This window comes from Prunus dulcis, chromosome 1, assembly GCF_902201215.1.
Source record: "Prunus dulcis chromosome 1, ALMONDv2, whole genome shotgun sequence".
NCBI lineage: Eukaryota > Viridiplantae > Streptophyta > Magnoliopsida > Rosales > Rosaceae > Prunus > Prunus dulcis.
In genome coordinates this window covers 17,822,981-17,847,240 of record NC_047650.1, presented here as the reverse complement: position 1 = coordinate 17,847,240, position 24,260 = coordinate 17,822,981, and the positions used below count along the sequence as shown (strand labels likewise).

The window sequence follows — 24,260 nt, the reverse complement described above, 5'->3', positions numbered from 1 at the left end:
TTTGTGACTCATGATGCTACACCTTTGTTATTTTCAAGCAATGAGTATATTCATTGGGACGGGATGAACTTTATTTAAACAATGACTAAATATTCTATTTTCACATTTTGAAAATGTAACTGTACTTTGTTTTTATTATGATAATGTTAAGCTTATGTGTAAATAAGTTTACATTTATGAATTAAAATTTGCATTTGGAAATCCCTATGGTGTTTATTTGTTTTAAAACGGGGTGAATTTATTTCCTAAATTAGCGCCGCGTGATGGGCCATATTTCAGTATAATATTGGCCTTAGATTTAGGGGCGTGACACCTACGATAACATGACAATTTAAAAGTGAGTAGAAGAGAATGCCTCAACGTGGTTTGACTCGACCTCAGGATAGACTGCCTTGGCAAACCGACCAAAAAACACAGAGAGATAACTCAATGAGTGGAGTGAAAATAAAGTTTTAGAAAACTTTTTCTCTTTAAAATGCTTTTCAACAATGGTTGAGTTTAGGATGCAAGTGAAAGTCATTCAAACCAAAAGCAATAACATCTAGTAAGGGCACTACTACAAAAATTGAAATAGACGACAGGAATCCACCGTCGTTTAGAAGGTAACCGCCGTGAAATCGGCCGCCATCTTTTGTTACATAAAACAAGAACGGAAAAAAGCCACCGTTGTTAAGACATACAACGTCATACCAAAATAAAAACCGACGTCTAATTACTTTATAAACAGCAAAAAAGGAAAACTTCAACAACCTTAGACAACAATTTTAGTAAAATAGGGACGTCTAAAGCGTGTTGCATGTCAAGAACTACATATATGCCGATGTAAAAAAAACTTACCCATGTCACTATTTGAAAAAATACCGTGGTGTAAAACGTCGAAACCGTCATGGTTAATATATACTATGATTACTAAATTAAAAAAATGACGTCTAAAATCTATAAAAAAGCAACAACAAAAAACGACGATCTTAGACGATGCTTACAGAAAAACACAGACGTCTAAAGAGCATTACATGTCAAGAATCATATTGTAACTGACTTAACATGTATTAACCACAACACATATGTAGAACGACCGATGCTTATAAAATATTCCACGTTGCCACACATGAGAAAACCGCCTTGTTAAAGTTTTTCTACGACTATTTCTTGCGAGAACCGACGTTTAAAAAAAATCACTTGGACAACATTAGACGACCCTTTTTTTAAAACACTGACGTCTTAATAGTTTAACATGACACAATTTTATTACACACCTATGTAAGAAACACTAACCACGATCCAATTGTTTACCCACAGTCGTTAAAAATGATTTTCACGGCGTGAACAGGAAATAAAACGCCGTTGATCAAAGTTTGAACGGCGGTTAATATAAATTAAAGGTCGTAGTTATTCCTTTCATTACGTCCCTAGAACACAAATTGTCGACATTGTCAATTGAGTTACCACGTCAGTTTTTGTATAGGACTGGACATGGTTTTCCTTTTAAAAGTTGCATTTATAACCCTTATTGACGTGTGTATTCTCTGAGACGTCAAATTTTTTAGCCTAACCGATGTGCAGAAGAGCTATCACGACAGTTAATGGAATAAAGTAGCCTTTATTGTCATCTTTAGATGACGTAATTATTTATCGGTGCAAGTAGTGTTGTCCTAAAATTCGCCTGTTGGAGTACTATTCCGTCATGTTATTCTTAAATCTACGACGTGCATTATTTTCATGACCGTCGTTGTTGTGAATATCTATTTGCTGTGTGTAATTTAATTTTAATAAACTGACGTGTTTTCTTTTTGAAATGACGGTTTTTATTTCTTTACGGTCTTTTGCATTTCATTCCATGTCGTTTGTAAAAATACGATGTTGGTTATGTTTTAGACATTTGTTTTTGCGATTTGTTAACTAGACCGCCGTATTTTACACCATTAACCCAGTATTTTTAATTTTGGATTTGTCGTGCCCAAAGCTTGCATAATGAAAATGTGATCAGAAAAATGTCAAACATTGAAATTTATTGCAAAATTAATGTCATACATTACAACATTCAATCAATCCATTCTTCACACCCATCTCTAATATTACTCCCAATCTCACCCACTAGGTCATCAAATGTGTCAACATTTGGTATCCCTCTAGTAAATGGCTCACACTCAATTCTAATATCACCTAGAACATAATCACCAATAACATCATTATATTCTCTATTAGGCATTGATAACACTACCGACCAACCACGATGCATTGGGTCGTCATCAAAAAATACTTGTTTGACTTGAGAAGACATAACAAATTGGTTATTCCTATGTCCAATTTTACTCAGATCTACAAGGGTAAATCCGAGTTCGTTGACTACAAGGCCCCAAGTATTATCTATCCAATCACACCTAAACACTGGGATTCTAAACTTTTGGTAGTCAAGGTCCCAAATTTATTGAATGACACCATAAAAACCCATATTGGAGACAATAGGGTTTTTATCCTTGGCACTAGCAACTTGCATAATATGTGCAAGTAAATAAACTCCACTATTTTGGATAATTAGCACATCATCTTGTGCCTTTGTGTTAAATTTAACACCATTAATAAGATAGCTCCTATATGATGGCACTGCAATGCTTGGACCAGTTGCTAGCCACCTCAAATTTTCTGATACGCCATTATTCTCTTCCCCATTAAGTTCACTTTGAATCTGCAAATTAATCATATGTCTTAATTTAATCTAACATAGAAAGAAGAAAATTAAAAGTCCAATATGTTATTCAATAACATATACCTTAAAGCGTAGCCATTGAATGAAAGTGTTATTGTGCTTATCTTGCAACCACTTTGTTCTCTTTTTAAATTTTGGATAAGTGGTCTTAATGTGGATCATATGTTCCTTACATTGACACGAAAAAAATCAAGCATTACAGTCCCTTGTAAATAAGATAAACATAAGGAATAATTTAAAATGGCTACTTAAAGAATAAAACTCATACTTGATATAAGGTAGAACTTCCTTCGTATTCTCTAAGACATATAAATGTGTCTGGTTCAACAAATCCCAATCAACTAAGCTCACTATACAACTTGATAATGGCTTTGAAACAACCACCTTCTAGCTTGATGGCACTCCAACTGTTCTAACATCAGATAAATGCTCGGTGCAAAACTCTACAGCTTCTTTCGCTATATACCGCTCAGCGGATCTTGATTTTTTAGCACGACGTGGTAAAATAATATTATACGGCGCTAATTGAACAAACTGACGTGGTTATTACTAACTTATACGGACCGTCATCATGTTCTAACTTAATAGGACTTGATAGGGGTGGACAAGGTTCTGTTTGGATCGGTTTTTGCCTCAAATTAGAACCGATCCGGTACTATTCATTCAATTTGATTCGGTTCGGTTTTAATTAAAAAATTCAAAAATTGTCCGGTTCGATTTGAACCGGTTCCGGTTCCGATTTGGTTTTGAACCGGATTATAAAAATTATTATTTTTAATTATTTTTTAATACAATTCTCAATTGAAATATTATTATTTTATTTAAAATTAACAAATTATTCAATTTTATATAAAAATAAATATTAAAGTTAAAAAAGAGAGATATTTTGAAATTGAACTTGGATAAATATTAGTTTTTTTTTTTAGTGAAATTAAAAATATAGCATTAAATATAAATATATATTGAAATTATATATTTTTTAAATTTGACCGATTCGGTTCGGCCCGGTTCGATTTTTGAAGACATGGAACCAGATCCGAAACCGGTCCAAACAGGTCCGGTCCGGTTGTTGACTTTTTGGTCAACTCTATTTTTTTCGGTTTGGTTCGTGCGGTTCGGCTCGGATTTCCAGTTAGCAGGTTTGAGTGCCCACCCCTAGGACTTGATATAGTAATAAAAACAAAACAAAAAACGTGGATATTATGAATTTAGACATCGTTATCTACTCTTCTGGTGTCGTGGTTCTCTACTACTCTATACGACAGAAGTGTTATAGATACCATCAAAGTACACTCTCACATAATACGCCGATAAATTTATCTTTACCATCGTGTTATATTGCCCTGTTTTTTAATATAACGATGTGGATTCCTTTTAAATTATACGACGCTAATTAAGAACAGTTGGTCGTGTTTATTTGGGAGTTAACACAGCTGCTGTTTTGGTAAACCGTCGTCTTTACTTTCTACGTCGGTGGCTTCATACTTGCTGTCATTGTTTTTGGGGTCAAAGTTTAAGTCTGAAGAAAACCTTTTTAATAAGACCACGTTTTTTTAGTTCGGTGCGTTGTGTTTTAAAAATACCCAAGCGAATCTCAATTTTTAAGGTGTTTATGTTACTTATCCACGACGGTTTTATGTTACTGTCATCTTTCCAAACACAACGACGATATTTTATTCTACCATCATTTTTTTATAGTCGTCTTTTTCACTTTTTGTAGTAGTGGGGCATAAAGATAAATAGCTAATTCAATAATGTATATACTAAATATAAGCATTGCAATCCCAAAATCCTCTCAACAATCGACATAGTGGAAAGTATAAAATCAATCATGCTCAATAAAAGATATCAATGCTTAAACTCATAAACATACTTAAAATGAAATCACACCGCACTTGTCCCATGGGCAGTGGCGGACCCACAGAGGCGCAACGAGGCGCAGTTGCACCTTCCTTCGCCGGAAAATTCCTTGAGTCGGAGGCTCAAAAAAAGCTCAGCCAACCAGTGGCTATGGAGTCTAAGGCGCAAGGTTCTGCGAAGAAGAAGACTATACCTAATTTCTTTTGCTAGAACGACACCGTTCTCTTTCTTTGATATCTTTTAATGAAACACATCGTTTCATTTGAGTTCTTCAAGCGGTGGGTTTTGGTGGTGGCAAAGCCCAAAAAGATAGGCCTGCAATTAACTTATAAATATCCGTAAGTTTTTGTTTGGTCTAGGGCAAAAGACTCTGGAATTCACTATTTAATTGAATAGGTATAGTTTCACATGCCCACTTCATAACATATCTAATACTTATTAATAGGCCATCTCTTTTCTAATTTTTTTTTAATAAAAAATGTCATCTCTATTTTTTCTTTTTAATATTTATGTCGTCTTCATGTTGTAGTGTTAAATAGATGAGTAATATATCTTTTTATATATTCCTTTTTAAAAGCTTATGCCTCATTTTAAGGGACCAAACCCTCCATACCTCGTTTTTGAAAATATTGTCACTTTAGACTGAAAAAACTCCAAACATAGCAAACAAATTAAAAGTAAGTTGATGAGATCTCTTTAAATATTTGAGACTAGGAGATATTCTCTCCCACTTTAGATATTAAAAGCGAGTTCATCGAAGATTTGTTTGTAATTTTTTTCTTTTTATAAATTATTAATGATATTAGTATTGTTTAAATTCAAGCGTATTTGATATTGTCTAAATAATTTTATGGAGTTTTTAGCCTTTTAAATTTGCCCCTTCCGTAAAAAATTCATGGATCCGCCACTGCCCATGGGGATTGAGCTTACCAACCACACATGCTAGGGGAAGGGAAGGGGGAACTGAGTTGACTAGCCACTAGGCCCGACCCATAGCCTATGCATGCTGGGCGACTGCATAGGCCTCCAAATTTTTTTTAAGCCCATTTATTAAAGAAACCCAAAAGGCCTTTACTTCTCCACACTTCACCTTTTTTTTTTTTTTTAAAAAAAAAAAAAAAAAAAAAAGGCCTTGTGACAAAACAAGAAAATGATTTTTACGAAATTCTTTTAACATGTTTTCTAGCCATGGCATGTCTTTGTTTTTTGTTTTTTTTGTTTTTAATTAATGAGTTTTGCTCTTCCCAAAGGTCTTCTTCTTGAGCCCTCCTCTCTCCCTCTCTCTCTCTCTCTCTCTCTCTCTCACAAATTGAATCTGTCTTTTGAACTATTTTTTTTTTCTTCAAATCAACCGAAGCTTTGTGGTTCAATTCGACCAAAACTCTCTCAATGTGGTTTATAATAGTTTGAGTTTTGAAGTGTTGGTTGCTTCATTTTGTTGTTTTTTTCATTAGTTTTTGAATTGCCTTCACTTAAAAAAAATATATATAAAAGTCAATTGAGTGGACTATGAATATGAGAAAGTAAGTGTAGTTGACATAACTAAGAATAGATTTGGTTCTATTTATGAATTATGATGTAATTGATAATACTAAGGATGTGTTTGGTTCTATTTTATGGATTATGAATGTATTTTATTTGTATAAATATGGCCTCAACATCTCTCTTTGCACGGGGCCTCCAAAATCAATGGCTGCAACATTTAGACTAACCCACATCAGTAAAATGCCCAAAATAAAACAAATAGGCTATTTCCAGCAGCCTGACGAAAACCCATCGGATGCTAGAAATAACATGCCAATGACCCAATACTGTACACGAGGTCCAGCCCAGTGCCTTGTAAAAATCTAGCATCGTGCTCTGCTCTTGTCAGAACTCCAAGATGGTTAACGAAGAGTCATGGCAGGGACCAAAGGAAATCCATGTATGTAGGAAGAATACCCATTGGACAAATAACTCTACCCATGTTCTTTTCCTCTGTAAAGCTCCATTTTGAAGATCAAGAAGGAAAGCAGTGAAAGGACCCGCCCCGAATCTTTCCAAAACCCGGGACGAACCCTTTGAAATTCCTGACATCACCCCGATGCCGGGCCCACTTACTAAAGACCGAGACTTTCTGCCGAAATTTCGGCAGAGTCTCCCCTATAAATGGGACATTTCCCAAAATTTATACCTGCATAAAAACACAATTTATATTCCCAACTGGCAGCATGCACAATATAAATTCATGCAATTTACATAAATGGCCTTCGGCCTTCCAAAAATTCTCAATCAACTACCAAACGATTCAAATACAAATTAAGACTAACATTTAGTCTGCGGCTGCACCTAATAACCTTAGGCTGCCTACGTACCCTCCTTGAGGGATCAAGCCAGACGTAGTTCTCCCGTAAAACCTAGTTCCACACTTAGGTGATACCTCATTTCATTTCTCTGTATTCCACCTAATCTCCCCATACGCCGGTACAACCAACGCCACGTATGGGGTCTGTCAACACGCCGGATAACCTACGCCACGTGCGACCATGCCATGCTATCACATATCTCCCCATACGCCGGTACAACCAACGCCACATATGGGGTCTGTCTCAACGCCGGATCACCTACGCCACGTGAGACCTACACGTCATATCACATAACTCCCCATACGCCGGTACAACCAACGCCACGTATGGGGCCTGTCCCAATGCCGGATAACCTACGCCACGCGGGACCTCAAAACAATATCTCACCATCTCCCCATACGCCGGTACAACCAACGCCACGTATGGGGCCTGTCTCAACGCCGGATAACCTACGCCACGTGAGACCTGAGTATTATATCACAAATCTCCCCATACGCCGGTACAACCAACGCCACGTATGGGGTCTGTCCACACGCCGGATAACCTACGCCACGTGGGACCTAACTTTCACTTGGTGGTACTCGTAGTGAATCCAAAATCCGGGGAGGTACTTAAGGTAGTGCATAAAGCACTCCAACTGACATTCTAGACGCTTTTGTACTCTTGTACAAACATATAATTCTAATTATTGTGTAACCCTTCACAAGAGTCTAGCACCCGATAATCTCCCCTGGAAAGGTAAGATTACTCCGGGAGCCTCACGGTCAACCAAGGGTCAAACTACTCTAACCCTGGTTAAACGGACCTGCAGAACCCACGACCTCCAATTTCCGATCCGAAAGTCCCTATGGGTTTTACTAGGTATAGGACACTTGTCCTGCAAGTTTGGTTCAGATCGGACGGTCGGATCGCTCACGATCGCACGATCTAACAGTTAATATAAAATATAAACTTTAAATTATTGAATCGGAACATCCGGGGCTCCGATTCACGATCCGTGAATTCCTACACGATCCTAGAATTACCCAGATTAACATATATTAAATTTGGGACCATCCGACGGTCCCATCCTATCGAACCCGGATAACGCCCGATAGGCGATATCCGTTCGATAGTCAAACGACGTCCGAATTGAGATCCGCGAAATCCTACGCGCTCGTGACGGCACGAGGACCTCAAAACTGCCCAGAGACACGCCACCACCCTGGCCCACGCGCCGTCACACGCGCGGGCAGACCGGGTGTCCAAAGCGATTGCGGTCCGTCGAAAAATCTTGGAACCGAGACTCCAAACTCCTACCCTAGGGAAAACACCCTATTTGGAGCCACTTTTGTTCTTGGACCTACCCCAAAAAGTGGCCGGAAATGGCCGATCACGGCGGCCGAAGTTCGGCCAAATTTCAATTCGAAAATCGAATTGTCTACGCTACAAATCGATCAATTCCTACCCAACCATCAGCTAGAACATGCAGAGGGGATGAATTTCCATACCTTGATCGCCAGAAATGGCGGCCGGAGGAGGGAGATCGGAGCCGGCGAAGTTTCGGGCGAAAATCACCATTTTCCGGCGGCTGGAGCGGCGGCCGATCTCGGGGGAGGGCTGGGTCGTGACGCCGAGGCCGAGCCGGTCCTTTTGGCACCGGTCCCGACTGCAGCCGCGGCCGGTGGCCGGAGATACGAGAGAGAGAGAGAGAGGGCCGACGGGAGAGAGAGAGAAGTCGCGGGAGAGAGAGAGAGAGAGAGAGAGAGAAAACCAGATTTTTATAAAAAATCCCATTTCGAAATATTTACGGTTGTGCCACTGGGTTTCTTTTGACCATATCTCTCTCGTTACAACTCCGATTCGAGCCCACTACGTGTCTATGAACTCGTCTCAGTACGACCTATCCAAAAATACCAGTCACTACCCCAAACTCTCTCCGGTTAAGAATATGACCAAAATGCCCTTAATAAATAAATAATTTAAATAAGGGTTAAATTTGGGGTCGGGGTGTTACAAGCAGGTGGCGCCTCACCCCCATGGGAAGGTCCAGCCACCCAAAATCCTTGAAACCCCAAAGGGCTCCTTACCAATGCACCTTGGATAGGAAAATTTCACCGAATATGATTAATTGGAAAGAAGCGAAGGAAAAGGAAGGAGGAGGTTAGATGAAATTAGGGGTTCTAAGTGCCTATAAAAGGGAGCTTCCTCTACGCAGCAAAACACAATCATCCAGAGCCTGACCAAGCTTTGTCAAGCAACTGGGAATCTACTCAAGCCACCCAATCTTCTTCTTCCGTTGTTTCCTTCTTCCGCTGAGATAAAATCTTCCTAACTTTCCTTTGCCCCATTTCAAACCCTTGTTCTCTGTAGGAAATTCATGTCTTACTCTCTCTCAAATTGCTAAACCTGTGAAACCTTAGGTCCCATCCCACAAGCTCCTCAAGCTAAGTCACTCATCAATTTGTTATGTTTATTTAGCTATTGGTGAAAAGAACCTAAGAGTGTTTTTCTAGAGTTTCATCAAACTCTTCAAAAACTCTTTTGGGAGCTTGGTTCTTCAACTCAGGCACTAGGGGAATTTTGTTCGTTTTCTTCTTACAGCAGCTCAAGCCCATTCGTCAGGCTGCTGGAACAAAAAGACCCTTACAACGGGTTTATTATTTGATGACTAGTCTTCACAATACACTTACTCTACATATAGAGATGATGAAGATAGTGAAAAATTTGGTTCGGGCCTTCTTGGCCCCATCTCACCAAAAATTAAAAATAAAATAAAATTTGAACCTCATAAGAACTCTGTGTGGTACTAAGTCACTTATGTATTTTACCATGCAATATATAAAGTGTAAAATAGTGTAGTAAATTATTATATATAAATGATTACTGTGTGTTTAATCTTCTTTCATTAATTATTACATATTTTCTAAACTCACAGTGTTCGTCAGCTCTCTATATAATCAACTTAAATCAGTTAACCCATCATGCAACGCATTTCTTCTAATTTTTTGTGATAAACTAATAGATAATTGACTGAATAAACATTCTCCAAAGTTTGAATAAAAATTTTAGAAAAGTTGATATAGATCCAAATTCCCATCCAGGAGTTGGGTTTAATCCTCAGATTTGGTGACTTTGATACAAGTCCTTTGACTTTTGTGCCACATAGGATTACATTCCTTTTTAAGTATTGTATGATGTAATCTTTTGATTTTTATATTTTTAAAATTATTTTTTGTTCCAATATTGCCCATTATCTTAGATTACTTACCTTAATGAGATAATTAGCCAATAATATATTTCTTTCCTTATCCAATTTACCCTTGAGCACATAAAACGTAAGAAATGATGAAGTTATTAATTGCAGCAAATTTTTATGGTGGTTTTATAATAAATTACTAAATTTATGGTAAGTAAAGCACCTAATTAGGAATACTTTTTTTTTTTTTTTAAATGTTGTACATTGACATAAGAAAGAAATAATGGAGTGAGTTTAGTGCTCATGAGAAGACAAACACTCGTTAAAATAGATGAGAAAATAATGGAGATTCAGAGTTGGGGTTCATCCCAAGGCACAAATAACCGCTGAAGCATGGTCTAATATCCATTTGCTATGTTTTTATTCTTCTTATTCTTCTTCTTTTATTATTATTATTATTTTATGTTGAATATATGCTCAACTTTGAATCAGGTTCATTCATTTTGTTCTTTATAGTTGTTCTTTTAAGTATAGTATACCTGAGATATAGGTAATACATTTTTTTGATAAATTTTTCTTCATATATATATATATAAATTATAAGTAACATATTCCTTTAACCAACAAAAAAGTTATTAATTGACTTGTGTTTTTACATACATGAGATATAGGTATTTTGCATTTTTGTTTATGAATCTAAGTTATAGGTAACATACGCTTTACCACTTATCTTGTTTATGTACCAGAGATATAGGTAGCATATACTGTCCGACTTATGTTTTTATGCACCTAAGTTATAGGTAATTTAATATTCTGCTTGTTTATTTTTCCACCTTACTTATAGGTAAGATGTTTTGTGGTTTGTTCAGCCTATGATGTAGATGTATTATCCCGTGGTATAGATATATTGTCCTATTGTCCATCGCATAGGTATAATATGTGGGTCTTACTTTTATTGATTAAATGGTATATATTAGGTAAATATTATCAAGGAAAGAATTCAAAATTCAATTACAAGGAAATTATGCATTAAATTTAGATTTTCAATATGTTTTTCTTATTTACCTCAAAGGGTAAAATCGACACAACAAAAAAAGTAAATAAAGTCAAAGGACCTACATCTAAAACTAAAAATGTGTGGACTAAATCCAATACCAGCTAATCGTTTTGGACCTAGATCTAAGAACCCCTAAAAATTTTCAGGTTTTCCATATAATTTTCGTGGTTTTTATTTAATTTTTATCGATATCGATAATATCTCGATATTTCTATCGAAATTTCCCTGTTTTTAGACTACCGATATTTTCTGTAATAACCCAAACCTAAATTAATAGTTAATTATTAATTTATTAAGAGGAAAAGACAATTTTGCCCCTTGGAATAATTTATTAAAGAAAAGTTGACTTTTTGACCGAGAAGAAATTTGATACTTTCACACACACCGTTGCGTAGAGCACGACGAAACGAGTTCGTAGACACAAAGTGGGCTCGAATCGGAGCTTTAACGAAGGAAATACGGTTAAAATACTCCTAGGGGCAAAACGGCAATTTAAAAAAAATCAGATTTTAAAACCTAATTCTCTCTCTCTCTCTCTCTCTCTCTCTCTCTCTCTCTCGGCTGGGCGCGCAGAACCCCTCCACCTCCCCTTTTTTTTTTAACAGCCGAACGGCTCTTGGAGCCTTCGCCGCCGCTGTGGTCCACCACCGGAGCTGGGTCAAATCTTGAAATGACCGGTGAGGCCTCGCCGTCCTAACCCAACCAATCTCAGCCGCAAACAGTCTGTGCAGCCACCGGTTGGCTTATATACATGTATAATTATATAAGTGCATTGATTTCAGAAAAAAAAAGAATAATTTAGTTTGTATAACTGTTTTTACAGTGGGGTTAGTATGTTCATATGCTATTTTTTGAACTTTATTTTTGGGTCCACTCACCCTTTTTAATGTTTTGCGTCCCCAGGCATTAGGCGTGCACAGGGATCCACCACCGAGCCGTTTTCCACCTTCCGCGCTTTCCTTTTGATGTATGACTTTTTGTTTTGTAAAAGGATTGACTCCTTTGTAAATTCTTAGTAGTCGCTCTGATAATTTGCCCTAGAATTAGAATGTAACTGTTGGAATGTATATATACGTATGCTGGCAGTTGGTTGTATATATACTTGTTTGACATATGTAAATGTTTTGGTATTGATCCAATTTTCAAGGGAGACTCTGCCCGATTTTTTGGTAGGAGTCAACCTTGTTATTTTATCGTGCTTTGTAGGGAAGGGCAATTAGGTCATTCGTGCCCGACATCCGCCAGGTGTCGGACACGCACAGGGTCCGGCTCGGATTCCAAAACGGTATTTGGGTCGGATCCTGTTATTTTCGATACCATCGATATTTTAGACCTTGATTATGATCATAGGATAAATAATTAAATGACTGTATTTCTGAATGTAACGTGTACAATCAGTTCATGTTAAACAACAACAATCATAAAATAATATTGCCAAAATTTCGAAGTATAAAGAACACCTTCCGCAAAAAAGAACCAAAAAGGTTGAGAAAATTCTTGTGCGAATGCGACACGAAACGTGGCTAGAACGTTTTGAGCTGCAATAGAAACATAGTCTTTTTTTTTTTCTAGTGAAAAAAAAAAAGACAATAAACAAGAAAAACGCGTCACTAAAAACTCGCAATCAAGATTTATATATAAGATGTTTATATCGTCACTTAGAAGCTTCGTTTCCTCGTCTGTCTCTTAGATCTCTTTCGCTCTGCATGTGACTGCTCTCATTCGAATTTCGCTTTCTTCAAAAGTTGCGGGATTCTCTTCGACTTTCCAGCTCCCAATCCAAAGATCTGCCTCTGTAAGAATAATCCCAATTCCCATGTCCTATTTTCCGAGAAAATGCCCGCAAACTTTCCAATATTTTTCCGGAAAATTTCCATGTTCAGCTGCTGTGCTTTGCGCTAAGATGGTTTCTAGGGTTTACTCATGTTGAAGTTCTTGTATGTGTTGGCTCAATTTTTTCTCTTTTGAAATTCTTGTATGTATTTGCACCTATCAGATCTCCATTTCCTAGGGTTTGTATCTATGCAAGTATCAGTCTTTTGATTGTAGAGTGTGTGTACGTGTTGTTTTGTATCTCAGTTGGGTTGAATCTCTTAGTTTGGAGAAAGATTTATGTATCCTGGGATTTTCTTTGCTCTCTGGTGTGTTGAATTCAAGGCTTTGTAGAGTTTATAGCTTCAAGATCAAATTTTATTGTTGTTCGTCTCAGTAGAATTGGAGACCTCCTTATCTTATATATCAAAAGCGAGAAAACACATTGACTTTTTTTATATTTTGGATCCTTTGGCTTAGCTTTTGATTTTTTTGGAACGAGTTAGCATTTTTTGGATTTTGGTATCTTTGAGCTATTTGTGAGGGTAAATTCTAGGGTTTGTGTTTCTTATAGATGGATAAGGACAAGTCTCCTGCCCATGGTGGGGGTTTACCACCCCCATCAGGCAGGTACTCAGGTTTTTTGCCTACTGGAACTCCTTTCAATGTGAAACCCGAGCCAGCTTCATCATCATTATTTTCTCCATTGGCCTCGGGTGCTAGTGCGGACTCAGGTCATTTTGGTCATGGGATGTCTGCCGAATCTAGTCACTTTAGTCATGACATTAGCCGAATGCCAGATAACCCACCAAGGAAATTGGGTCATAGACGTGCCCATTCGGAAATCTTGACCCTTCCAGATGATATTAGCTTTGATAGTGACCTTGGTGTTGTGGGTGGTGCCGATGGTCCTTCATTTTCAGATGAGACTGAGGAAGACTTGTTTTCTATGTACCTTGATATGGAAAAATTCAATTCATCGTCTGCTACATCGTCCTTTCAATTCGGTGAGCCATCATCTTCTGCAGCAGCACCTGTTCCAGCATTAACACCAGCATCGAGAGCGCCCACTTCTTCTGCAGAAAATATTGCCATTGGTTCTAATGAGAGACCCAGAGTCAGGCACCAACATAGTCAGTCGATGGATGGATCAACAAGCATCAAACCAGAGATGCTGGTCTCCAGTTCAGAAGATATCTCTGCAGCTGATTCCAAGAAAGCCCTCTCAGCTGCTAAGCTTGCAGAACTTGCCCTGATTGATCCAAAACGTGCGAAGAGGTACCAATTCTTGAGTAATCATATATCATGTGAATCTACATCTAATGTTTGTTTGATCTGTGCATACAACAAATTTGATGGTACTTTGAGTTTGCATTGTATTAACTATGAATTCATCTGTTACTTCTTAGGTTTGCCCTTGCTATTGCATTTAATTTCAACATGTGTCCTCAATTCTAGGTTGACAATTATTATTATTTTTTATCATACTTTATTGTATTGCTTAATTGTTAATTGTTGATCTCTTAAAAAAATAAAATTGCTTATTGTTAAATTTTCCTGTAGTGTCTCATATGCAAGTATGAAGATCCTATAAAAATTTATTGTGCGGGTCCATGAACATGTTTGTGTGGCTCAAGGATTCTGGTATTTTGAAATTATTAGCTTATGTAATTCCAAACAATAATCTATGTTTTCCATTTTGAGTTCACATAATTGTTTCTTTAAGTTTAGCAATCAAAGTTTTTAGCTATTTCAGAATCTATTCAAGGTTGTGGTGGTGAGTAACTTTGCGCTTACTTGTTTCAAATAGTTAATGTTTGAGATCTTTGACATTGGTTTAGTGGCAGAAGGGGCAGTCAATGCATTTTCAATTTCTATTACTAATCGACTAGGCTTTTTTTTCCTTAAATTTTAAAGTTCCTTCCAATGTGCTCCTCTAATTGGACTGCAATACCTTCATTGGAGCCTATCAGGTTCATTGTTTATAGAATTGTTAATACTTGATTGGACTAACATACCTCAATAGGAGTTCAATAGAAACGTTGTTCTGGGGTTGTTGTAGGAAAATTACTACAGGCATCCTTAGTATTGATCTTATATACTTCTGTTCTCTATCCTTTGTTCCTACAAGGGTCATTGGTAATTGAAAACTAGAGTTATGTACATTCCTTTGTTAAGTATTGATCTTATATACTTCTGTTCTACCCTAAGATATCAAAACCATCGTCATGTTGCTCAAACCATTTGCCCAAGATGTTGTGGAACATAGTTCCTATATATACATCAGTATCACTCAACATATATTACTCTTACCTTGAAAATGGTGTTTCGATGAGCACAAGCAACCTTTATGATTTTTTAATAAGTATTTTCTGTCTATCTATCTATCAAGCATATATATTCCCCTCGTTATTTTCCCATGATGGAATTTAAATAAATGATTGTGTACCTTGTTTTCCCTTTTACTTTAACATCATCATTGTGCTTAATATTTTCCCCTTGATTGCCATGCGTTAGGATCTGGGCAAATAGGCAGTCAGCTGCTAGGTCAAAGGAAAGGAAAATGCGGTACATTGCTGAGCTTGAGCAGAAAGTTCAGACCTTGCAAACAGAAGCTACTTCCTTGTCGGCTCAATTGACTCTCTTGCAGGTAAATTGCATCGGCTTATCTTAGTTTTTTGTTAAAAAATGAATGTTCAGTTTCTCTTTATTGGTCTGCGCAGCTGGATGTCTTAACTTAAGATTCTTATCTTGTTTACGTGTTGAGGATGCAAATGACTGTTCTTATGGATTTCTTATGAGCAGAGAGATACAAATGGTCTGACTGCTGAGAACAGTGAACTGAAACTGCGTTTGCAAACAATGGAGCAACAGGTTCACTTGCAAGATGGTGAGGCCCCTTTTCCTTTCATGATTAGAATTAATATTCATGTTCTTTTTATATTCTATATCTTTTTCATGTTCTTTTTATACGAGCCGCTTAGCACGCTCTCACTTGCGTGCGAATTGGCTTTTTAAAATAACTGTTGTGAAGAATTATTTTTAGAGTAATTTAATATAAAAATAAGAAGAAATAAAGACCAAAAACAAAAACTAATGAAAAGAAAGGAGTGGGAGGTGGTAACACCCCACTATGCGGGGGTTTAATTTTGTAATTCTTTAGAATTTTTTATTTGAACGATTTTGTTTTATTAATTTTTGTTTATTATATTAAATTGTCATCTCTTAGTAATTTAATTAAATAAGGGTAGTTTGCGGGATTTTGAAAGTTTCACCTCTAAGGCCTTCTCCCTTTAGCATGATGCAAGGACGCTGACACAATAAATGTTGTACAAAATGGACAATCTAATAAGTAGATGCTTACGTAAATATACTTTATTTTTGTTAGAGATCAATGGAAGTTGACAAGATGCCACAAGGTAGGTTAGTAGACATTGTTTACTGTTGATAACTTGAATAAAAATCGGTTTCTTCTGTTTATGATGACATCTTGCTGCATGTACATTTACAAAATATCTAATTTCTCATTGTCTATGTAATAAGATTATACAAAGAACTTTGGTTTTCCCTTGATATTTGCTTTTGCATCACGAGTTTATGATCTGTTTGTTTACTCAACTGATCCAGAAGGTAATGAAATTAACTTAAATAAAAGGGTTCTTTGTATATTTTCATATGGGTTTAGTGTTTTTATTGCATGAGTTGGCCAACCTGAAGTGAACTACCCCCATCATTGGAAATTTAATTACTTTAGTTTGAAAATTGAATATGGAGGAATGAAGTAATCCAATATGGTACTTGAACCAGTTGACATCCAATGCACAAGTTTACTTCATTCTGATACTGGCACACAGGGAACAAAATGAAAAACAATAACATCTTGTTCATGGAGTATTGGAACGGCACTGTAATATAGGTTTTCTTGCTGTTCTGGGTCCATGTAACTTGTTGTTTGTTCTTGGTCCTTGTGCAAATGAAAATTACTTATAAAAAAAAGTATTGTTTTGTTTGTCTTGTAGCACTGAATGATGCACTGAAAGAGGAAATTCAGCATCTGAAAGTTCTGACTGGCCAAGCTATGCCAAATGGTGGACCTATGATGAACTTTGCTTCTTTTGGTTCTGGCCAGCAATTCTATCCAAACAATCAGGCTATGCACACTCTTCTAACTGCACAACAGTTTCAACAGCTCCAAATTCACTCTCAGAAGCAGCAGCATCAGTTTCAGCAGCATCAACTGCATCAACTTCAACAGCAACAGATGCAGCAGCAGCAGCAACAGCAACAGCAACAGCAACCACAAAGTGGGGACTTGAAAATGGGAGGATCCATACCTTCTCCTAGCCAGAAAGATAATACATCAGAGGTCAACCAATCTGTAACGAAGGATTGTTAAGAGAAGTTTTCAACTTGTCCAAAGGTAATGGTGGATCAAGGTGGGTCAAGCATTGTTCAAAAGTTGTAATTTCTCAGCTGTATCCAATTAGGACTCCCCCGTCTTTATTTTGAGTCCTGATAGATTCCCCCCCTTCCTTTTCATTTTGAGTCCGGTTAGATGATGCGTCTATATGAAATTTGTTTGTAGGCTGTTCCATAGATATGATTTTAGTTCTAGATTGAATTATGGTATGGGTTATATGTTTCCGATGGTATAGAGCACCTTGTCATTGTGTTTTTTCCCTGGTAATTATGATGGATTTAGATTATGCAGATTTGTTCTGAAGTGGATTATTTACAATTTTCTGGAGAAATGTTTTCCTAGTAGAGGGTGTTTTTGTTTTTAGAAAGAATATATTTGGGTCAAGTAGAATTCAACTGAGCATTTGTTTGGGTTCATTCTACGGTATCATCTCATGATTCCAACCGTTATTATTTAAAGTCCTCATTTGAGGATATCATTGCCAAACATAAGTTGAAAATCAGCTAAATCGGACATTGCTAGTCGTGTGTGGGATAGTTAATAGGTTAGGTTGTTTGGTTTGGTGGACTCGGTTTTGGTTTGGTTCGCACACTAAACTGAGCTTTGGTGGAGGTATTTCCGGATTAGGAAGCCAACTATTTACTGCCCAAATTAAATACACGCTTGATTTCACATACAACGGAAAAATTAAAAATTAAAAAAGAAATTGCAAACAATAAGGCAATTTGTAACGTTTGGATGGGTAAAAACACTCCAACCTCTTAATCTGACGCCACACAGGTCCTACGGGGGAGCCGCCCCTTAAATTTGAGGCCTTGGTTTTGATCGTGGAAAGGAATTTATGCGAAATTATTTTCTATGTTTTTTTTTTTCAAGGGATGAGAAATAGAATATTTATTTTTCATGTTTGATAATGTTGGGAAAGAAATCAGGAAATATGATTTTATTTCATTTCCTATGTTTGGTTTGTGTATGAATGGAAAATAAAATTTATTTAAATTTTCAATTATACCCCTATTAGAGGTATGAAACAAATAAAATAAAGTAAAGAATACCAAGCTTTTGTTGTTGGATAAAAATTGTACTTTTAAATTGTTAATAGGAACAAATTGGTCATGAAAAAAAGTACATTTAATACTGGCTTTGGTCACAAAGAGGAAATGAAATCCAAGGGATGGAGGGAATTTAATATTGGCCTATCAAGCAAATCATTTTCTATACCTAACTTACTAAATATGGGAAATCAAATGATTTTCTATGCCTAGAATTCCTATTTTCTAAGAATAATAGGAGCATATAAATTACTTTAGGCCTTAGAACATTTGTGAGAGAGGGGTATTTTTATAAGCACGAGAGAGAGAGAGAGAGAGAGAGAGAGAGAGAGAGAGAGAGAGAGAGAGAGAGAGAGAGAGAAAAGTTGTGAGAAAAATGGAAAGAGAAAAATGTATAAATGTATTATAAATAGAAATATATATCACTAAACAGTAATCAATGTGTTGGATAATTGTGCGGTTGCTATCCTTTATGAAAGGTTGCCAGATTCTTGCAAGATAAAGTCGATATTTCGATAGTTTCTACAATAAATTGACCAAATTCAACTTGCTATCCTTCGAGAAAAATTACCATATTTTCGTGAGATATTATCGATATTTGCATATTTTTGGTGATAAATTGACCAAATTCAATGTTTTGTGTTGGGAAATAACATCTCGATAAAATATCGGTGAAAAAAATAAAATAAAAATTTATGATAAAATACATTTGCCAAATATATCAGACATGATAAAACCAAAAATATCACAGATATCTAAGTACTATAATCATGATTTTATTTGAATATCACAACATTCGTTACAAATGAACACATAACAAGGAGTTTCTAGCTCAAATATTTAATAGCATTGACGCCTACATCTGAGGCCCTTGGTTCGATCCCCTCTTTCTCCAATATCGTTTGTATTAAAATAATAAAAAATAAAAACACATAACAAACTAAACCTTATTAAGACAAGCAAATTGACAACAACAAAAAAAAAAAAATTAAGACAAGCAAATGTAGTTAAGTACTTGCCCTAGGGCAATAATAATATCTAGTAACTAATAATAGAAAATTAAATTTTCATTCTTAAATGGTATAAGTTTTTTTAGTTTTTTTTTTAAATTATTAGACTCTAGCATTAGGTTAGATTTTGATTTTGGTCCCTTGTGTTGGAAAACTCATAATAGTAATTAACACTAAAAGACAAAAAAAAATCCTAATTTCTCATAAATAAAAAAAAACCAAAATCTTAGTCCTCACAAAAAAAGAAAAAATAATCATAATCCAATCTAAAACTAGGATTTTATAAAATAAAAAGATTATTTTTTCTGAAGATAAAAATCCTAATACCAAATGGAAAAATAATTATGCCCTCAAGAAATAATAACTTTTTCTTTTGTGGCAACAAAGAAATGATAATTGGCTTTAAGGGGAAAAAAAAAAAAAAAACAGTGAATAACATGGAAATCGTGTGGTAGAGTTTTCTTTGTCCCAAAAAAGAAAAGAATAAACGAGCCGTACATCCCTTCGTCTCAAACTGAACTAGGGTTTTAGCAAGAATCAAACGGGAACCAAACAGGTCAAAAAGAGCGCGAACCTAGCTCCTCCAATTGTGGCTGCCATATCTTCGACCTCAACACCTTTCAATCAATGGACTTTGGAGCCTCTTCGTCTTCTAGGGTTCTGAACAGCAACCAGCTCTCGTGCTTCAGCTATGTACCACCCAAATGCCAGAGGCATCTGGAGCCCTCAAGCCTTTACTGCCTTAATCATCCCAGAAATTCTTCCTTGGCACTCTCTCGCAGAGATTGTGCTCTACGAGCCACCATTAAAGACACCAATGTCACCACGGAGAAGGTGAATGGTGATTGTTCTGCTGAAATCGAGCATTCGATTTTGACGGCGTTGTCCCCATTGGACGGTCGTTATTGGGGTAAAGTCAAGGAATTAGCTCCTTATATGAGTGAATATGGGCTAATTTACTACCGCGTTCTAGTTGAGGTACTGCTTTAATTTATTGCAATTTTTATTTTATTTTTCTGTTAGACAACTGAATTTTTTAGTCTGTTAGATATTATTTAAAGTTGGAAATGTAAGAAAAAAAAATTGTAATGCTGCATGGCTTTAGTAGTTTTTTGTTACTATTTATTTTCTGGTATTACTACTGCTGAGATGAACCAGTGAACCATTTCAATTTTTGTTGACTTAACACGACTGCCCAGGCATATAAATTATGTTTTTTAGTATCAAACATCACATTTTTTTACAAGAATATATATTGTAAATTGGGTTCTTTGTGGAATTTGTTTGTTTTTTTTTGGGTGAAGGTGTCATTTATATTAATGAACTGTATGACAGATCAAATGGTTGTTGAAACTAATGACAGATCAAATGGTTGTTGAAACTAATGACAGATCAAATGGTTGTTGAAACTATCACAAATTCTTGAAGTCACAGAGGTGCCCGGTTTCAGTGACGGTGCTCAGTCTTACTTGCAAGGAATTATAGATAGATTTTGCATCAGTGATGCATTAGAAATCAAGAGGATTGAGAAAATGACTAACCATGATGTAAAAGCAGTGGAGTACTTCTTGAAACAGAAATGCAGATCACATCCAGAAATAGCTAAGGTTGACATTCCTTCTATTAGTTTGTTAATTCTGAAACACTCTGCTCCTTTGTATTTGATACACTTATATTGATCACTTTATTTCTAGTTTTTGAGAATCACATAACGCTTTTTCTTATTTTAGGTGCTTGAATTTTTTCATTTTGCTTGCACATCTGAGGACATCAACAATCTTGCTCATGCATTGATGTTAAAAGAAGCTATCAACAATGTTATATTTCCTGTCATGGACGATTTGATTGAGGCAATATGTGACATGTCAAAGGATAATGCTTCCATTCCCATGCTCTCTCGCACACATGGTCAGACAGCTTCACCCACAACTTTGGGGAAGGAAATGGCAATTTTTGCTGTGCGGCTAGGCATACAAAGGCACAGAATTTCTGAGGTCAAGATAATGGGGAAGTTTGCAGGTGCTGTAGGAAATTACAATGCTCATCTAGCTGCATATCCTAATATTAATTGGCCCCAAATTGCTGAAGAGTTTGTAACATCTCTTGGAGTGAGTTTTAATCATTATGTTACTCAGATCGAGACTCATGATTATATGTCTAAAGTTTTTAACGCATTCAACCGATTCAATAATATATTAATTGACTTTGATAGTGATATATGGCGCTACATATCTTTGGGTTACTTCAAGCAGACAACTAGGGCTGGTGAAATTGGCTCATCAACAATGCCTCACAAAGTAAACCCTATTGATTTTGAAAATAGTGAAGGTAATCTTGGTGTGGCTAGTGGAAGTCTTTCCTACTTGAGTGAGAAGTTGCCTAAATCGCGTTTGCAGCGTGACCTGACTGATTCTACTGTTCTGAGGAACATGGGTGTTGGACTAGGACACTCTCTTCTTGCTTACAGAAGCACACTGCAGGGAATATCAAAGCTTCAGGTTAATGAAGCTCGCATAAGTGAGGAGTTGAACCAATCTTGGGAGGTGCTTGCTGAAGCAATACAAACTGTTATGCGAAGATATAGTGTTCCTGAGCCTTATGAGAAGCTGAAGGAACTAACAAGAGGAAGAACAGTTACCAAAGACAGAATAAGAGAGTTCATTAAAGGCTTGGAATTACCTGAGGAACCAAAGATCATTTTATCAAATCTGACGCCGCATAGCTATGTTGGAGCAGCAGTTAAACTGGCCAGGATGGTAGACACGGCTGTTAGAGCCACCAGAAAAAACACCAATGTTTCCACTGAGAAGGTGAAGATGGTGTCTGGCAACTCTTCTAGTGAATCTGAGGTTGTGAATTTGATGGCTTTGTCACCATTGGATGGTCGGTATTGGGGTAAAGTCAAGGACTTGGCTCCTTACATGAGTGAGTATGGTCTGATCTACTTCCGTGTTCTAGTTGAGATCAAATGGTTGCTATGGCTTTCACAAATTCCTGAAGTCACAGAGGTACCCACCTTCAGTGAAAATGCTCGGTCTTATTTGCAAGAAATGATTGATGGATTTAGTTACAATAATGCATTAGAAATAAAGAAGATTGAGAAAGTGACAAATCATGATGTGAAAGCGGTGGAGTACTTCTTGAAACAGAGATTCCAATCACATCCAGAAATAGCTACGGTGCTGGAATTTTTTCATTTTGCTTGCACATCCGAGGACATCAACAATCTTGCCCATGCATTAATGTTGAAAGAAGCCGTGAACAGTGTCATATATCCTGTCATGGATGATTTGGTTGAGGCAGTATGTAACATGGCCAAGGACAATGCTCATATTTCTATGCTCTCTCGTACTCATGGACAGCCTGCTTCACCCACAACTTTGGGAAAGGAAATGGCAAATTTTGCAGTCAGATTAAGCAGAGAAAGGCACGAGATCTCTCGGGTGGAAATAATGGGAAAATTTGCTGGTGCGGTTGGAAATTACAATGCTCATCTTGTCGCATATCCTGATATTAATTGGCCCCAAATTGCTGAAGAGTTTGTAACATCTCTTGGGTTGAGTTTTAATCCCTATGTTACGCAGATTGAACCTCATGACTATATGGCAGAACTTTTTCATGCATTTAGCCAGTTCAACAATATATTGATTGACTTTGATAGAGATATATGGGACTACATATCTTTGGGATATTTTAAGCAGACAACAAAGGCTGGTGAGATTGGGTCTTCAACAATGCCTCACAAGGTAAACCCTATTGATTTTGAAAACAGTGAAGGTAACCTTGGTGTGGCTAATGGCAGTTTTTATCATCTGAGCATGAAGTTGCCTATTTCGCGTTGGCAGCGTGACTTGACGGATTCAACTGTTTTAAGGAACATGGGTTTAGGATTAGGGCATTCTCTTCTTGCCTACAAAAGCACACTTCAGGGAATATCAAAGCTTCAGGTCAATGAAGGTTGCATAAGTGAGGACTTGAACCTTACTTGGGAAGTTCTTGCTGAACCAATACAGACAGTTATGCGAAGATATGGTGTTCCTGAGCCCTATGAAAAGTTGAAGGAACTAACCAGAGGAAGAGCAGTAACCAAGGAAAGTATAGTAGATTTTATGCAAGGTTTGGAGTTACCTAACGAAGCAAAGTCCAATCTACTAAAGTTAACACCGCATAGTTATGTTGGAGCAGCTGTTGAATTGGCTAGGACGGTAGACATAGCCGTGAAGGTGGTATGAACCAACAGTGGATATGTTGCACAAGGTCTTCCTTTCTTTTGTCTTTGAGACTTGCATAAGAGGGTCCTATTATTTTGACTGCCATGGGATTCAGGAATAATCAGGCGAAAGGTGATTTTGATACGTCTGAGGCGGAGGCACAACTTTCATTGGAGAAGAGATGCTTATGCTGGCTGATGAAAGAATTTGAATTGTAGTTGAAAATGTTTGTATTTCTAACCCAGGTTTGAAATTTTGTTCTCATAGTATTTAAAACATTGGGGCAATAGGGAAATATGAGATGTTTTCATCAAGCTCTTTGTAATTTCCAACAGCACCAGCAATTTGGGGGCTGGTTTAAAAGCTAATAATACTTTCTTATGATGTGTAACAAAAGAAGAAGAAAATGTTATTTTCAAATTCTGACTTTAAACCACATGATTGAATAGAAAATGATTTGCAGGTAGCTAATAAAAGAGAGGGCCTTCAATCATTTTTGCTGCAGTGGCTGAGCAATGGGAAACTCCAGCATGAACTCGATGTTAATGTTTTGCGTTATGAGGAAGTGAGAGGCTTCGTGAGCTGTTTGTGATGAAAATAATTGGTTG

At 36.7% G+C, this 24,260-nt stretch overlaps 2 protein-coding genes across 3 annotated transcripts; both read left to right on the top strand.

Moving 5' to 3' along the window:
- Positions 1–12,762: 12,762 nt before the first annotated feature.
- On the top strand, positions 12,763–17,671 carry LOC117613853 (probable transcription factor PosF21). Its single transcript, XM_034342452.1, has 4 exons — positions 12,763–14,237; positions 15,477–15,609; positions 15,765–15,849; positions 16,979–17,671. Exons 1-4 carry the CDS (start codon positions 13,534–13,536, stop codon positions 17,353–17,355), a joined length of 1,299 nt encoding a protein of 432 aa, XP_034198343.1. The 5' UTR covers positions 12,763–13,533; the 3' UTR covers positions 17,356–17,671.
- Positions 17,672–19,925: 2,254 nt separating this feature from the next.
- LOC117616184 (adenylosuccinate lyase-like) lies at positions 19,926–24,033 on the top strand. Of its 2 annotated transcripts, none has more exons than XM_034345423.1 (3): positions 19,926–20,419; positions 20,833–21,048; positions 21,172–24,033. In XM_034345423.1, the coding sequence occupies exons 1-3, from the start codon at positions 20,069–20,071 to the stop codon at positions 23,671–23,673; spliced, it is 3,069 nt and encodes a 1,022-aa protein (XP_034201314.1). In that variant the 5' UTR covers positions 19,926–20,068; the 3' UTR covers positions 23,674–24,033. The 2 variants fall into 2 exon arrangements, with proteins under 2 accessions (XP_034201314.1, XP_034201315.1); XM_034345424.1 differs by having other exon boundaries at positions 20,378–20,419; positions 20,805–21,048.
- The last annotated feature ends 227 nt before the right edge of the window (positions 24,034–24,260 follow it).